The 15,887-nt window shown below is 44.0% G+C and overlaps 1 protein-coding gene across 1 annotated transcript; it reads left to right on the forward strand.

Moving 5' to 3' along the window:
* Positions 1 to 4,021: 4,021 nt before the first annotated feature.
* hsp90b1 (heat shock protein 90, beta (grp94), member 1) lies at positions 4,022 to 13,824 on the forward strand. Its single transcript, XM_060903340.1, has 18 exons — positions 4,022 to 4,204; positions 4,907 to 5,009; positions 5,970 to 6,111; positions 6,208 to 6,324; positions 6,546 to 6,877; positions 7,226 to 7,337; positions 7,421 to 7,543; positions 7,659 to 7,775; positions 7,865 to 8,002; positions 8,109 to 8,186; positions 8,271 to 8,336; positions 8,858 to 9,127; positions 9,265 to 9,510; positions 9,670 to 9,806; positions 10,088 to 10,166; positions 13,086 to 13,241; positions 13,336 to 13,431; positions 13,521 to 13,824. The coding sequence occupies exons 1-18, from the start codon at positions 4,156 to 4,158 to the stop codon at positions 13,545 to 13,547; spliced, it is 2,388 nt and encodes a 795-aa protein (XP_060759323.1). The 5' UTR covers positions 4,022 to 4,155; the 3' UTR covers positions 13,548 to 13,824.
* Positions 13,825 to 15,887: the final 2,063 nt, after the last annotated feature.

Raw genomic sequence — 15,887 nt, forward strand, 5'->3', positions numbered from 1 at the left:
ACCGTCTTAGGTAGACTCGTTTTGACGCGCCATTCTCAAATGTTATAGTTTGGTTTACACATTATGAAATTTCTAGCCACTGGGGTGACTTAAGAAGGTCAGAGTAACTCATTTTAACGTTAAAAAACCTCAGAAAGTGAAAATTTCATGCCATGGGACCTTTAACTGGGTTCTCTTTATCTACTTTTAAGACTTGTGTGAAAACCTGATGATGTTTTAGGTCATATTTATGCAGAAATATAGAAAATTCTAAAGGGTTCACCAACTTTCAAGCACCACTGTACACTGCCATGGCCTTCTGTCCCGGCAATGAAGTCCTAACCAATGAGTGAGCAGCTCTAAACTCTTCTCAGCGAGACAACAAACAAAAAAAATTTCGTTAGATAACTCGATTTTAATGTTTTCAGGACAGTAATCCTGAAGTAAATTTGATAGAAAATGAGGCCAAGTTAGAATTAAAAGAGAATAATTGTAATAAAATTATGAAAGAAATTAAGTATAACATTTGAAACGTTGATACGGTTGGGCTTTTCTGAAGGCCTAGAAGGCCCTGATAGTTTCCCTCTGGTAGGTAGGTATCTTTAAGGCATTATGACTGAAAACTTGTTTTAAATCACATTTTCATGACATCAGTGTTATGAATTAGACATAATGTTTCTACATGGATGGCATGGTGGGTGGTGTAGTGGTTAGCACTGTCGCCTCACAGCAAGAAGGTCCTGGGTTCGAGACCAGTGGCTGGCGAGGGCCTTTCTGTGTGGAGTTTGCATGTTCTCCCCGTGTCTGCGTGGGTTTCCTCCGAGTGCTCCGGTTTCCCCGACAGTCCAAAGACATGCAGGTTAGGCTAATTGGTGGGTCTAAATTGACCGTAGGTGTGAACGTGAGTGTGAATGTGTCGGCCCTGTTACGACCTGCGACTTGTCCAGGGTGTACCCCGCCTCTCGCCCATAGTCAGCTGGGATAGGTTCCAGCTTGCCTGCGACCCTGTAGCACAGGATAAGTGGTTACAGATAATGGATGGATGGATCATTTGTGATAGAAAAGTCCCAGCAAAAGTGAAAGGTAAGTTGGATAAGACAGTAGTGAGACCAGCTGTGATGTATGGATTGGAGACCTTAACAAAGAAACAGGAGGCAAAGTTGGAGGTGGCAGAATTGAGGATGTTAAGGTTTGTGATGGGAGGTTGGACAGGATAAGGAACAAGCATATCAGAAGCCTAGGTCACAACCGGACGTACGATTTTTTGGCTGTGCGATTTTTGGCGTTTCCCAAATTGCTGCGTTTTTTTTTGTTCGTGGAGAAAGACACACGTTGGCCGTAAGTTTGTCTTGCAACCTGAAAAAAAACGTAAGCGCCCGTAGAGTTTGTTTGACATGACAGAGAACCTCTGTGGCCGGTCTGCGGCCAGTCTACGGCTCGAAAATCAGTACGTCACACACACGCTCTCCATGCGTTTCTTGTGTTTTTTGCACGTAGACCGGCCGTAGGAGCACATACGGCCGGTTGTGATCTAGGCTAGAGGGACAGCACATGTGGAGAGCTTGGGAATTAAGCTAAGAGAGATGAGACTGAGATGGTATGGGCACATCCTGAGAAGAGATGCAGAGCATGTTGGAAGGAGAATGTTGAGGATGGAGCTGCCAGGCAAATGAAAACGAGGAAGGCCAAAGAGGAGATACATGGATGTGGTGAGAGAGGACATGAAAGTCGAAGGTGTGGTAGACAGGGAGCACCGGAGATGAAAGATCCGCTGTGGCGACCTAGTCTGGCTAACGCGACTTCAAAGCTCTGCGAGCATTTGCTCTGGCAAAGATATTAAGCCCAACCGTTTCCCAAAGGCGTGGTTGACCCGCCTCCCTGAAATGCCTCAGTTTGCTACTGGTCGAAGCCAGAAAAGGCTGTGACGAAGCTTAAACCAATCACATCACTCTTTCCTCTGACGTATGTGATGCGACGGAAACTGCTTGAGTAACAGGAAGAAGATAAATACCTCCAGGGCTGCTCTTTGCTCCGTTTTCAATGAGAACTTCCCGTTGAATGCTTTCAATACAGCATCTACCGCTGTGTCAAAGGCTTGCCGCTGCTCCATGTTCGTAATGTTTCTAGTGAATGAAGCGCTTCCGGCATAGATTCTGTAAACAATCTATTGGCCCTTTTCCACTACCCTTTTTCAGCTCACTTCAGCCCGACACGGCTCGCGTTTCGACTACCTCAGAGCAGCACAACTCAGCTCGCTTCAGCCCTACTCAGCACCCAAAACTCGCACGGTTTTGGAGTAGGGCTGAAGCGAGCCAAACCGAGCCGAGTGGGGCTAGGGGCGTGAGGAGACACTCCCCTGTGCACTGATTGGTGAGGAGGAGTGTCCTCACATGCCCACACACGCCCCGCGAGCACGCTGGGATCTGTAAACACCGTAAACCCGGAAGAAGAAGAATTACGAATTACGAGAATTTCTGAAGCCTTATGCGCCTCGCCTCATCTATACGCTCTTGCCAGAATCTGTTGGCGTTGTCGGTGACAACAAGCCACAGCACCAAGACCAGCAACACTAACGACTCCATGTCCTCCATGTTTATTGTTTACTATCCGGGTCGTGAGACTACCGCTTAAAAGATCACTGATGTCACTGTTTGCGCCGCCTAACGACATCACGTGACGTCCACCCACTTTCGCTAACTCCACCCACTTCCAGCCAGCACGGTTCAGCGCGGTTGTAGTCGAAATGCAACTCCAACAGCCCCACTCAGCTCGACTCAGCCCAACTCAGCACGGCACGGCTCAGCCCAACTCAGCCGCGTTGGTAGTGGAAAAGCGGCATATGGCTTCCGGTCGCAGTTCTACTACGTCAGTGCCTTGAACACGCCTCTACCCAGGGCCGTTGGAGATGCTCAAAGTTGATTGGCTCCCGATTTTTCGGGAGCTTGGAAGAGCTGTAGATAGCTTGCCTTGCCAGACTAAAGGCCAATTTATGCTGACAACCCAGTCCACGCAGATAGCGTCGCAGACAGTGTCTGCGTAGCCCCCCCACCTTCGCAGACGCTCTGTGCGCACCTCCCAAAAATTGTGACCACCGCAGAAGCCTCGCAGACAGCGTCGCAGACAAGAGGGCTCTGATTGGTCCACTCTACATCCGCTGTACACGCGCTTCCGCTTCCCTACTTTCCCGGTTTGTTTTGTTTTCACGACTGGCATTTTTAAAAACACGAGCGCAGATGGAGCAGCATGAAGAGCGGTTGATTGAGGAAGTACGTACATCTATACGACTCCAGTTCTAGTCAATATAAAAAAAAAAAAAGTTCTAGTCATTATAAGTAACCGGAGGATAAACACTCCACTAACCACACCCACCAACTACTCCTAGCGACTTCGCGCCCCCTTGCGTTGTGCCGGTGAATAACATTGCGCACGCCTATACTCCCCGCTCAACGATAAATTACAACTGTCTGCGAAAAGCCATCTGCGAAAGCCTTGTCGCAAGAGCATGCAGAGGCCTTAAGCTCGCAACAGGCCCTCGTGTTGCGTCACGCTTAGGATGGGCGGGCCCAGGCTAGTGGCGACCCCTAATTGGGAGCAGCCAAAATAAGATGATAATGGATGGATGGATAGATAGATGTTCCCACATTATTGGCTCTCCCATTTTCTAAATCACAGTTTAGTCACTGATCCTGATCCAATAAACTCCAGGAAACACCTAGTTGGATCACATATGTAATCCAGAAATGGCGGATTTTTCAAGAATCAATCCACCCAGCACTCACTTGAGATGGGTTTTCTTAATTTAACGCCCTATCAGAAACTCAACCGCTTCCAGATCAGCGGCGAAAACAGCAGCCCACAGCACAGACTCTCAAACCAGTGTGTTAGACACCCAGCCGAGCCAATCCGGAGTGGCCACGATTTGACCACGTGAAATCGAACATGTAAAGCTGCGATTGGTCGAGCGTGTCTGCAGCTCGCTCTGTGATTGGTGCAGTATTGTGCGTGGGGAGCTCTGATTGGTCAGTTTCGCTCGCGTATCGCCTCTAAATCCAGAATATCATAAAACCGACTTCTCTCTTTTTTGCAGCTGCAGTTTGGGATTTGATCGCAGCGTGTGTTCGCGGTTACACCTTCAGGCTTTCCGTTAGTGTGCTTTAACACGGTCCTGCTTCCAAAATGAAGCGGTTATGGATCTTAGGGCTTCTCTGTGCACTTTTTGTGTTCAGTAAGTACTGTGGTTTTATTTCTGTTAGCATTGTATGTAGCTTTGAACTTGACCAAGATTAACAGGCGCATGAATGGAGATGAATTCAGGCGTGTAGTTCAGCTAGTAATGTAATGAAGAATATAAGTATGGTATAACAAGATTTATTGCTAGTTTTTCATACATTTAAAAAAAACATTAAATTTAATGTTTGGTGCTTCTTGAGGAAGCTGCAGAATGGCTCCATTTGCATGTGCTTCTAGAAGTTTCCTCAGAAATGCTAGTCAGGAAGCTGACAGGGTTCTTCATACATTTATTTTGTCTTTTTTTCTTTTTTTTTAATAAATTTCTTAATTTTTATCTTTTTTTCGAAGGTTGTGGAACACTAACACTCCAGAGCTGCTTTGTTAGCCTGCTGAGAGCCTTCTTTGCTAGGCTAGTTTAGCTAGCTAGCTAGCTAACACTTTTTTTTTCTGGAGAATGCTCAGATGTGAAGTAATGCTAGCTAACATTAACTCAGACTCTTATTAAGGGAATCTATATCTTAACTTTTTTTTTTTAATTTGTTTGGATTTCATTAATGGTTCATGTAAATGAAGAAAGATCAGTTGTGTTCCATTGCATCCATGATGACTGATCCATTGAGATCATTTTCTGCTCCTTGCCTTTAGCCTTCAGTCACTTCCTGTGCTCATGGTTTTTTTGTTTTTGTTTTTCTTACAGCGTCTGTTAAGGCAGAAGATGAAATTGATGTTGATGGTACGGTTGAAGAGGACTTGGGCAAGAGCAGAGATGGATCCAGGACAGATGATGAAGTTGTTCAGAGGTTGGTGTCCTAATTCCTTTATAGTAAGACTATATTTTTCAACAAGGCTACTTCAGTGTGGGCTTTCTGTTCAGGATCATCCTAATGAGATGTCTTGGAATTTGAAGTTCATCTTTGCTTCATGGGTGGCACGGTGGTGTAGTGGTTAGCGCTGTCGCCTCACAGCAAGAAGGTCCGGGTTCGAGCCCCGTGGCCGGCGAGGGCCTTTCTGTGTGGAGTTTGCATGTTCTCCCCGTGTCCGCGTGGGTTTCCCCCACAGTCCAAAGACATGCAGGTTAGGTTAACTGGTGACTCTAAGGGCCTCTGCATGCTCTTGCGACAAGGCTTTCGCAGATAGCTTTTTGCAGACAGTTGTAATTTATCGTTGAGCGGGGAGTAATAGGCGTGCGTGATGTTATTCACCGCCACAACGCAAGGGGGCGCGAAGTCGCGAAATCGCTAGGAGTAGTTGGTGGGTGTGGTTAGTGGAGTGTTTATTCTCCGGTTACTTATAATGACTAGAACTGGAGTCGTATAGATGTACGTACGTCCTCAATCAACCGCTCTTCGTGCTGCTCCATCTTCGCTCGTGTCTTTAAAAATGGCGGTCGTGAAAACAAACCAAACCGGGAAAGTAGGGAAGCGGATGTAGAGTGGACCAATCAGAGCCCTCTTGTCTGCGAGGCTTCTGCGGTGGTCACAATTTTTGGGAGGTGCGTGCAGAGCATCTGCGAAGGTGGGGGGCTGCGAGGACTGGGTTGTCAGCATAAATTGGCCTTAAATTGACCGTAGGTGTGAATGTGAGTGTGAATGGGTGTCTGTGTCAGCCCTGTGATGACCTGGCGACTTGTCCAGGGTGGTACCCCGCCTTTCGCCCGTCGTCAGCTGGAATAGGCTCCAGCTTGCCTGCGACCCTGTAGAACAGGATAAAGCGGCTAGAGATAATGAGATGAGATCTTTGCTTCATGTGTTTTTCACCAGGGAGGAAGAAGCCATTCAGCTCGATGGACTAAATGCAGCACAGATTAAAGAACTTCGGGAGAAATCAGAAAAGTTTGCCTTCCAGGCAGAAGTGAACAGAATGATGAAATTGATCATCAACTCTTTGTATAAGAACAAAGAGGTGAGGCAAAGATGCATGAAATATCTCTTCAGTGCTTATTTGCATGAAAGTTAGCTTAACTTTTTCCCCCCTGTGTTTTTAATCTTTTTCCCAAAGATCTTCTTGAGGGAGCTGATCTCCAATGCTTCTGATGCCCTGGATAAGATCCGGCTGTTGTCCCTCACCAATGAAGATGCACTTGCCGGGAATGAAGAACTGACTGTTAAAATTAAGGTGCGTTTTGTTAATTTCTGTTGTAGGGCTTTCAGTACTGAAACCTGAGAATTGTACGTGGTATTTTGCATAGCAAAGCGATCCAAATTTAGTCGAGTAGATTAGGCAACGTCTGATAAGTGAACAGATAGTAAGAGAATCATTTTACAGTGGACAGATATGAAGCACGATGTCTGTATTACTGACATGGTAAGAAAATGACCCCCAAATTCCTTTTCCAGTCAGACAAAGAGAAGAACATGCTTCACATTACGGACACTGGCATTGGTATGACCAAAGAGGAACTTGTGAGGAACCTGGGTACCATCGCCAAGTCGGGCACCAGTGAGTTCCTGAACAAGATGACTGAGATGCAGTCAGAAGGCCAGTCTACCTCTGAGCTGATTGGCCAGTTCGGAGTTGGCTTCTACTCTGCCTTCCTGGTGGCTGACAAGGTCATAGTCACATCCAAGCACAACAATGACACCCAGCACATCTGGGAGTCTGACTCAAATGAGTTTTCAGTTATTGAGGACCCACGAGGCAACACTCTGGGCAGAGGAACCACCATCACGTAAGTAATGTTAAGATGTGGCCTGCTGTAATCATTAAGCTGTTCTTGTGCTCATCCCAGACTTCTTGGTCACCATGTTCATACTGAACATCCTTCTTGGTCCAGTTTGGCTTTGTAGTATAATTCTGGGAGAGTATGAATTTTATAATCTCGCTATAGTGTCAAGAAGAGCAAGGGTTCTGTTTTAATTCCGGGTTTCTTCCTCATAATTGAGTTTTTCCTTATTTTTTTTTTTTTTTGTAAAACTGGCACAGTGTCTTGGTAAAAGCACTATACAAATTGAAGGCAAATTAAATGCATTGCTATGACAGTCACTTGAGTAACACTGTTCTTGTGCTTTTCTATTAGCCTGGTCATGAAGGAAGAAGCCTCGGACTATCTTGAGCTGGAGACGATCAAGAACCTTGTGAGGAAATACTCCCAGTTCATCAACTTCCCCATCTATGTGTGGAGCAGCAAGGTCAGACATCTCCATCTACAAACCAAATGTGTGCATACAAGTCTCATTTTTTTGTGTGTGCTCATGGTGGCTTTTGTCTTCAGACTGAAACAGTAGAAGAACCAATTGAAGAGGAGGAAGCTGAGAAGGAGGCAGAGAAGGAGGCTGCTGATGAGGCTGAAGTGGAGGAAGAGGAGGAGGATAAAGACAAGCCCAAGACCAAAAAGGTGTGGGGTTTTTATTTTTTATTTATTTTTTAATAAGAGGGGTGGCTGTGTTGCCAAGTTGCTAGCAACCCAAATGTGGTTAAGTCTTGTTCACCTGCTAAATCTTTTTGCTTAGGTGGAGAAGACTGTGTGGGACTGGGAGCTGATGAATGACATCAAGCCCATCTGGCAGAGGCCTGCAAAGGAGGTAGAGGAGGATGAGTACAAGGCTTTCTACAAGACCTTCTCACGGGTGAGTCTCCCTGTTTTGAATAAAGACAAGTTTTGTTTATTTTTAAAGTGTGTTGTGGCATCTCACTTTAAATCCATCTCCTCCCACAGGACACTGACGAGCCCATGAGTCACATCCACTTCACAGCTGAGGGAGAGGTTACCTTCAAGTCCATCCTGTTCGTCCCTGCAGCAGCCCCCAGAGGTCTTTTCGATGAGTATGGCTCCAAGAAGAATGACTTTATCAAGGTAACATGATTAAGAACAGAATATTAATGTGCAATATTGGGGAAGATTTTAAAAGCAAGATCTTTTGCACCTCCTCTCACCAATCTGAACCTTTCTTCCTTTACAGCTCTTTGTACGCAGGGTCTTCATCACCGATGACTTCCATGATATGATGCCCAAATATCTGAACTTTATCAAGGGTGTGGTGAGTGCTGGAATCTAGCCTTGTAGTAATTTATTTTTTATAAGCTGTTTACACCAAGTTTTAATCTCTGCTCTGTCCTCTCAGGTGGATTCTGATGATCTTCCTCTAAATGTCTCCAGAGAGACTCTGCAACAGCACAAGCTGTTGAAGGTGAGTTTGCATTTCCTTACTACTTGGGCAAATGGAAGCTCAGGCCTTTTGTATTTAACTCTTAATGTATTGGATGTTCTGTGGACAGTGGCTTTTTTTTTTTTTTTTTTTTTTTAAAAAGCATTGCATGACATGCCTTTAATCTTCCAGCTAATCAGGTTACATGTCGGGGCAAGGGAAGGGGGAAAAAAAATGGTGCGAACTGCTAGTTGAAAGATTTAATGAGTTTTAAATGTAGCGGTATGACCAATGTTATCAATATTGCAGGTTGGTTGGACTACCCACTGTCACATGCAGTGGTTCGGAGGCTGTTTAGTCACACGTGCTCCTTTTTACAAAAACTTCCTTTTAAACTTCCTAGGGATCAGGACACTTGGACAAGATGTTCAAAAATAAGTGTTTTAACGCTTTCTGAATATCAAAGTAGGGTTGTACTAGGTAGGAAATGGCATTGTTGCGCTAATGCTAAATAAGTAAATGCCTGTCAGCTCTTGCTCAAATGGAAGTGTTCTTCCTTTCAGGTCATCCGCAAAAAGCTGGTCCGCAAGACCTTGGACATGATCAAGAAAATTGCTGAGGAGCATTACAACGACAAGTTCTGGAAGGAGTTTGGTACCAACATCAAACTGGGTGTGATTGAGGACCACTCAAACAGAACCAGGCTGGCTAAGCTGCTGCGCTTCCAGACCTCCCACAGCGAATCAGGGCTCGCTAGTCTGGAGCAATATGTCGAGAGGATGAAGGAAAAGCAAGACAAGATCTACTTTATGGCAGGAACCAGCAGGAAAGAGGTAAGCGCGCAGATGGTTCTACTTGGTCAAACAAGTTTGGTGTCTAAGGTAGTCAGCTGCAGAAATGATGCCCATGTCAGTTTAGACCAACAAAAGTGATTACTAGGTGCCCATCAGTAAGTTGCGTTCCATTCTAGGCGGAGTCCTCTCCTTTTGTTGAGAAGCTGCTGAAGAAGGGATACGAGGTCGTCTACCTGACCGAGCCGGTGGATGAGTACTGCATCCAGGCACTGCCAGAGTTTGATGGCAAGCGATTCCAGAACGTGGCTAAGGAAGGAGTCAAATTTGACGAGAGCGATAAGGCTAAGGAGAAGAGAGAAGCCCTGGAGAAGGAGTATGAACCACTCACCACATGGATGAAGGACAAAGCCCTGAAAGATAAGGTACTGTCCTTGAGCATGTCAGATTTGTTTCTTTTAAACAGAACAACTATTCGTAAGAATTTGGATTAGTGGTTTGTTTTGTTTTGTATGAAGGCAGGAATTTTAGGCGTAAGATGCTAGTCCGTATTTGTAATTTAATCAAACTTGATCCTCCTGCAGATTGAGAAAGCTGTGTTGTCCCAGAGACTGACCAGTTCTCCTTGTGCTCTGGTGGCCAGTCAGTATGGTTGGTCTGGAAACATGGAGAGGATCATGAAGGCTCAGGCTTATCAAACAGGAAAAGACATTTCCACAAAGTAGGTGTATGGAGTGGCTTTTATTTTCAATAGCATTCTCAATTCTGATTGGTCAGATCTGGCAGCAGCTCTGGTGTTGGCTGCATGGCAAATTGTGGTGCTATAAGAGGAAACATTTCAGGACAAGTTATTGGAAAATCTTTGGTTTCTGGGTAGTAAGAAGAACTCTTTTAGTTCCTCATTGATTGCCAGTTCAACTTAAATTGGAAGATACAGATAAATGCACCTGTGACTTTTTAACTTGCATAATTGATCAATGGCTTTGGTTTTCTTAATTTCAGCTATTATGCAAGTCAGAAGAAAACTTTAGAAATCAACCCCAAACACCCCCTCATCAAAGAGATGCTCAAGAGGGTCACTGTAAGTACGTCTGGCACTACCTTTGGTGTACATGAATTTAAAGGAGAATTGAAGGCAAATTTATATCAATTCTATTTCTCATTTTATTCTGATATTAATGCATTTTTGATCACTATTTTGTCACTGCTATAGCAAGTTGAGTGTTTGAAATATGTAGGGATGTAGGGCTGTGCCGATAGACGATGCCATCGTCCATCGACGATGGTGGTCATCCATCACGATGGAGAGCCACCATCGTGATACCACGCCCCCTCCTGTCATAAACATGCATATACGGTATCATCTGGGCCTATTTAACCTAAAAAGTTAGTTTTTTTGTTAGTTTAGTTAGTTAGTTTTGTTTAATATATAAATATATTATATAACATATATAAATACATAATTATATAAATCATTATAAGGTAATATCCTATTACCGCTTGTTCACGTAGGCTATGGTGCAGGGACGTGCTAGTGAACATAATGTGGTTACACAAATACAGTATGCTACTAATAATAAATTTCGACTTCATTTTTTAGCCTACACTATACTTTTAATGTAAAATTTGTCATGTTCAAACAAATAGCCACTATTAACAGTCGGGAAATATTGCACCTTATCAAACGGCAGTGAAGTGCAGACTTCAGCAGAAGTCAAATAACTTTAATCTGGTAAATAGGCCCACTTTCAGACTCAAAATGGTCCACTCTAAGCCATAATGTCAAACCAAATGGAAGAATGAAGGTGATTCTGATAAATGTAAAGACATTTTAAAAAAACAATATTAAATCATGATTTTAAAAGCTGGCGCAATAATTCAAACACTAATAAATTGGAAAAATTAGCGCGTTCAAGTGCGCACTAAAGGCCGAAACGCATCTTCAATTGATATGGTGTAAATAAACAATGAGTAATAGCTTAAGTGTAGTTTCTTCTCATAGTTTGAATACTAGTCTTTCATTGTTAGAGCAGATTAATATCTTGCCGTGATCAGTGAGTGCTCGGGGAGGTTCATTTCCACCTGCGCTTTGCGCAGCTCATTTCTCCGAAGCCAGCTGTGCGCAAACGCAGTGTTGACTGCTCGACAAACTCCAAACGCTCGGTCTGTACCGGCCCTCTGTTGCGCAAGCGAGTTGGTTATGGCCAGGTTCAAATTGTGCCCAAAACAACTTAACCACGGCCATTTCAATTGCCTGATGGCTGTGACAATATTCGCCCTGTTGTTGCAGGCGATCTTTTTCTCCTCTATTTTCCATTCGGCAAGTGTCTCGCGCAATGCGTCTTATAAATTGTCCGCTGAATGTGTCTCTGGCATGAAACTTGTCTGCAGGCATTTGGACTGCATTGCCCACTCTCGGTCCACATAATGTACGGTAGCCGACATATAGGGCATCATGTTGCAGCTGGACCACATATCCGTTATCAAGGCCAAATATTCCACATCACCTAGCGCTTTTTTTTTTCCTTTACGTGCCAAAGCCTCGGATGAGTATAACATCGCACAGCCCTATAGGGATGTTAACCGATGACCGGTGGTTGACTGAATCAACATCAACCGGTTAATTTTTTTTTGGTTGTCGGTTTAAAAAAAAAAAAATCAATCGTTTTGAAGCTGCCGATTTTGGAGTGGAGGACTTGGAATTCTGTGTTGTAAACGCTTGGGGTGTGCCATGCGGTGTAAGGATGACGGCTGACGAATCAGAAACACCCATTCAGTCATGTCCCGCCCCAGCTGAACACAGCTGCCACTTGGCGAAAGAAAGTGTAGACACAGGCTTTAGCTTTTTTTTTTTTTTAAATTATTAGAAAGCACATTTGAGTTTAGTCCTGCCTTGGCCAGTGCATTCTGAAAGTATGTTTTGGTCTGTGGCCAACAATGCATGTTACTGCAGATCATATCTCTCCACACAAACTAAAGGTGCAGATGCCGACTTTTTCACAGCTGAATTGTGCAGATCCGATTGCTTTCCTTTGAGCATACAGAACTTACTCTATTCAGACACCCCAACGCCCCCCCTAAAAAAAAAATCGGATCTTTGCACGATTCAGCCGTGAAAGAGGCGGCATCCGCTAAAAGGCGCACTGTTTGCATCCCTGTTTAAACTCATAGGTTAACCGACTTTAACCGGCTAATGAGGCTCGGTGGTCGGTCAAGGATTTAAGTCAGTCCATATGTCAAAGCAATGGCCATAAACAAGGTTCATTGAGACATCGTAGGACGGAAGTAAAACGTACAGCAGAAATCAAAGTGACCGTTGTCAAAAGATGCGTGCACCCTCTTTCAAATGCTGATGTAATCAAGCCGGAAGTTTTGTTTGATAGCAATAAGGAAAGTTTGAAAAAAAAAAAAAGTAGGTACTAATCATTTAAACTCGTTTTTGTGCAATATTTCATTTAGAAAAGTTTTCAAAATGGCAGTGCTGATTGTTTTTGAAGTCTTGTTAAGATCGTTTGGACAAGTGATGCCTGTCATGGACCAAATGAATGGCTAAACTGAATAGGGCGATAAGTATTACTAGTTGCGATATGAGTCATGGTTACTAAAACTGAAAACGTAACTGAATAACACAATTCGGAAATAAAGCAAGCTTGATGACTTGAGTTCTCCTTTAATAGACAAGCTACTCTAAAGCTGTTTAGAAAAGTTTCATTTATTTGACTTGGTAGTAAATGGTGGGGTTTTTTTTTTTTTTTTTTTCTCTCCCTTTTGTAAACTGCCACAGTTGGGCCTTAGTCACAGACTTGCAGCTTTAAGTGTTTGCCTTAGATAAATCTTTTGATAAGCATTATAATGATATAAAAATGGATCAGGCTGATCAGTTACACAAACTTGGTTCAGTTTTTCAACTGAACAATCCATAGGACATCCAAATGCAGCATAAATTCATTGTACTTGTGAAATGTTGTGCATTTCAGTTCTGATTTAACGTTATTTACAGGCTAATGAAGATGATCAGACAGCCTCTGATCTGGCAGTGGTGTTGTTCGAGACGGCCACCCTGCGCTCAGGCTACCAGCTGGCTGACACCAAGGCCTACGGAGACAGGATAGAGCGCATGCTCAAGCTTAGCATGAATGTTGACCTAGATGAACAGGTGAGTACAACATGTATTAGCCAGCGCATCACACTAGTACACTAAACACCTGGAGTTTGATGACCTTTTTAATATTTCATGTTTGTGTGCTTAGGTTGAAGAGGAGCCAGAAGAGGAGCCTGAGGAACCAGCAGAGGAAGAGGAGGCTGAAGATGAGGACGAGGTGCCAGCAGATGACGCAGATGATGTGGTGAGTTTTTGTTTTATAAATTGTCTTCCAGTCAGAGATGTGCTTTGTGTAACTTCAGGTAGTTATTTGTCAACTGGTCTGTGTTTCAGGAAATCACAAAGAAGGTGGAGCTGTAAGAGGAGGCAAATTGTGGGGGGAGGGGGTTGATGGCAGACAGGGCGGAGGCTTGATCTCAAGTGGCTGCCTTCTCCATCTGTCAGGTAGAGGTTTATGGAAGTGGGACTGGGGTTCAGGTTGGGTGTTTTTTGTAGGAGCTGCTCTTTGTTTGTTTGAATTTCTTTTTTTTTTTTTTTTTTACATTCCTCATGACTGTAAATTTGTTAATATTTAACTGACCCGGTTTATGGAGTGCTGAATTCCTGTCGTGAACCATTAAATGTTTCCAAAAAGGGAGCATCCTGTGTCTAGTCTGTCACTTTTTAGTTGAGGGGTGGGGTGTGCTTTTATTTATTTTTGGGGTGTAGCAGAGATGCAGCTGTGTGGACTTGGAGTTTATTTCCAAACTTGGTTGGTTTTAGAATCTGTATTTTGCAGTAAAAAGTAAGGAATTGGCCCCTGAACTAAGGTGGGGTTTACATTAGACCGTATCAGCGGATCATCAGATTAACGTTTTTAAAACGATTAGTGTGCACACAGCAACACCAATACACGGATACGCTCGGCTCCACAGGCATCCTGCGCTCCAAATCACTCCGCCCTGAACAGCGAGTGCCCTCTGGAGGGTGCGCACTCCGGCCCTGCGCAGCTCACAGAGCGCGCGAGTGAAGTGCACGAGCAGTGATTCAGGACTGAGCCGCTGTGTGTGTGATCCCAGCGCAGATCACTTACCACTTGCAAGTGGAAGGATGGCAAGCCTAAAGACCATCATAACTACACAATGGGCAGTATTTGCATCAGTATTTGCAGTATTTTTGTACTTTTATACTCTTTAATGAAAGGTGATACAAGGCGGAAGTCCGCGCCATTTTTCAGCAGTCGCGTCACATGACCAACGCCAGCGAATCAGGAAGGTGGATGTCAGTGACGTTGTCCAATGATGACGCCAGCTAGAGCTCAGCACAGCGTATCCGCGTATTCTCAATGTTTACACAGCACCGGACCAGACACGATCTGGATTGAATACGTGGACCCTGGCGGATTCCCGTTTCCAGGCGTTTTAATGTAAACGGACAGTGCATCCGCGAAGAAAACGAGACAGATACGGTCTAATGTAAACTTGGCCTAAGTTCTGGAGGGGTGATCAGTCTGCCTAACTGCTGGTCTATCAGGATGGTCTTGATTCACTTGAAGTCAAATAAAACCTTAACTTAGCTTGTTGATCACAGCAAGTGCCCCCCTCTTGCAAGTTCAAATAAAAACACTTTTTTTTTTTTTCCCCTTAAAAATAAGGGGGGCTTGGCTGGACCGACATTTGCATTACATCAAAACTTGATCACTGTCACTTACCTTAACACAGAGTCATCAAAGGCTTCTAATTCTAAGAAAAATCCCAGGGGGTGTACTGCTTTTATAAATGTTATTTACCAGCTGGGAGGTCCGTATTGTGAAATACTGTGACTGAGGTCTTGAAAGTACTGACCAAGGCCATGGTGTTTCATGATATGAACTGACCCTAAGCTATTTTTTTTTTTTTTTTCCCTTTACCAAATTCTAACAGAAAACGAGCACCCGAAAGGGAAAGCTGAGCTGTGCTGCCCTTCTGAATCCTCATTCATGGCTGTAATGCAGATGGCTTTCTTCTCAGTATACAAGTGCACTTCCATGGCGGGGGGGGGGACCTACATTTTGCCACCTATGTAGTCCCCTACTTGTACAAATAGGAGTTATTCAGGATTCAGCTATGTTTTTGCTCGGTGTTAGCAAATTACAGGTTTTATTCTTCCTCAGGGTAGTTTAAACTCACTTTCGCTGTGAGGACGGTCATTGGTGTTCATGATGTAAAATTAATGCTATTCTCCTGAGAAATGCGAAAATAAATGTTGACAATTGCTACCATGTTCACTGTTGTGAACAAGCGAGTTGCCAGAGGTCCGTAACTGGGGTCCGTACCATAGGATACCGACCCACTCACCAGCTGATCAGAGTGCAGGATTTGATGGAAACCAGACCATGAAAAATAATGGGTCTTATTTTTTTTTACATCCTGACAGTTGGGCATCTTCAGGGTTTTACTACAATTTAGAAGAGGTATGTCCACTGGCGCTGAGCTTTTGTACTTGGACAATATCTAAACCTCAGAGTAAGATAACAGTGCCCAGGGACATTATTCTTATAAAATAAAATCTGCATACAGGTACAAAAGTGAACATTTGAACATGTATCAATGTACTGACAAGGAATATAGGGTTTTGTTTTTTTTTTTTTTAATTTTGGGTAGCTGCACTCTAGCGCCCTCTGCTGCCTTTGAAATGAATTGACTCAAAGCTTGCCACTGTTTCTTTCCTTCTTACCCACCC

This window comes from Neoarius graeffei, chromosome 21, assembly GCF_027579695.1.
Source record: "Neoarius graeffei isolate fNeoGra1 chromosome 21, fNeoGra1.pri, whole genome shotgun sequence".
Classification (NCBI taxonomy): domain Eukaryota; kingdom Metazoa; phylum Chordata; class Actinopteri; order Siluriformes; family Ariidae; genus Neoarius; species Neoarius graeffei.

Coding starts and splice junctions, on each gene's coding strand:
- hsp90b1 (XM_060903340.1), top strand. CDS start 4,156: ATGAAGCGGTTATGGATCTTAGGGCTTCTCTGTGCACTTTTTGTGTTC. Junction 6,112..6,207: donor CTTTGTATAAGAACAAAGAG/GTGAGGCAAAGA, acceptor TTTTTCCCAAAG/ATCTTCTTGAGGGAGCTGAT. Junction 8,003..8,108: donor AGAAGAATGACTTTATCAAG/GTAACATGATTA, acceptor CTTCCTTTACAG/CTCTTTGTACGCAGGGTCTT.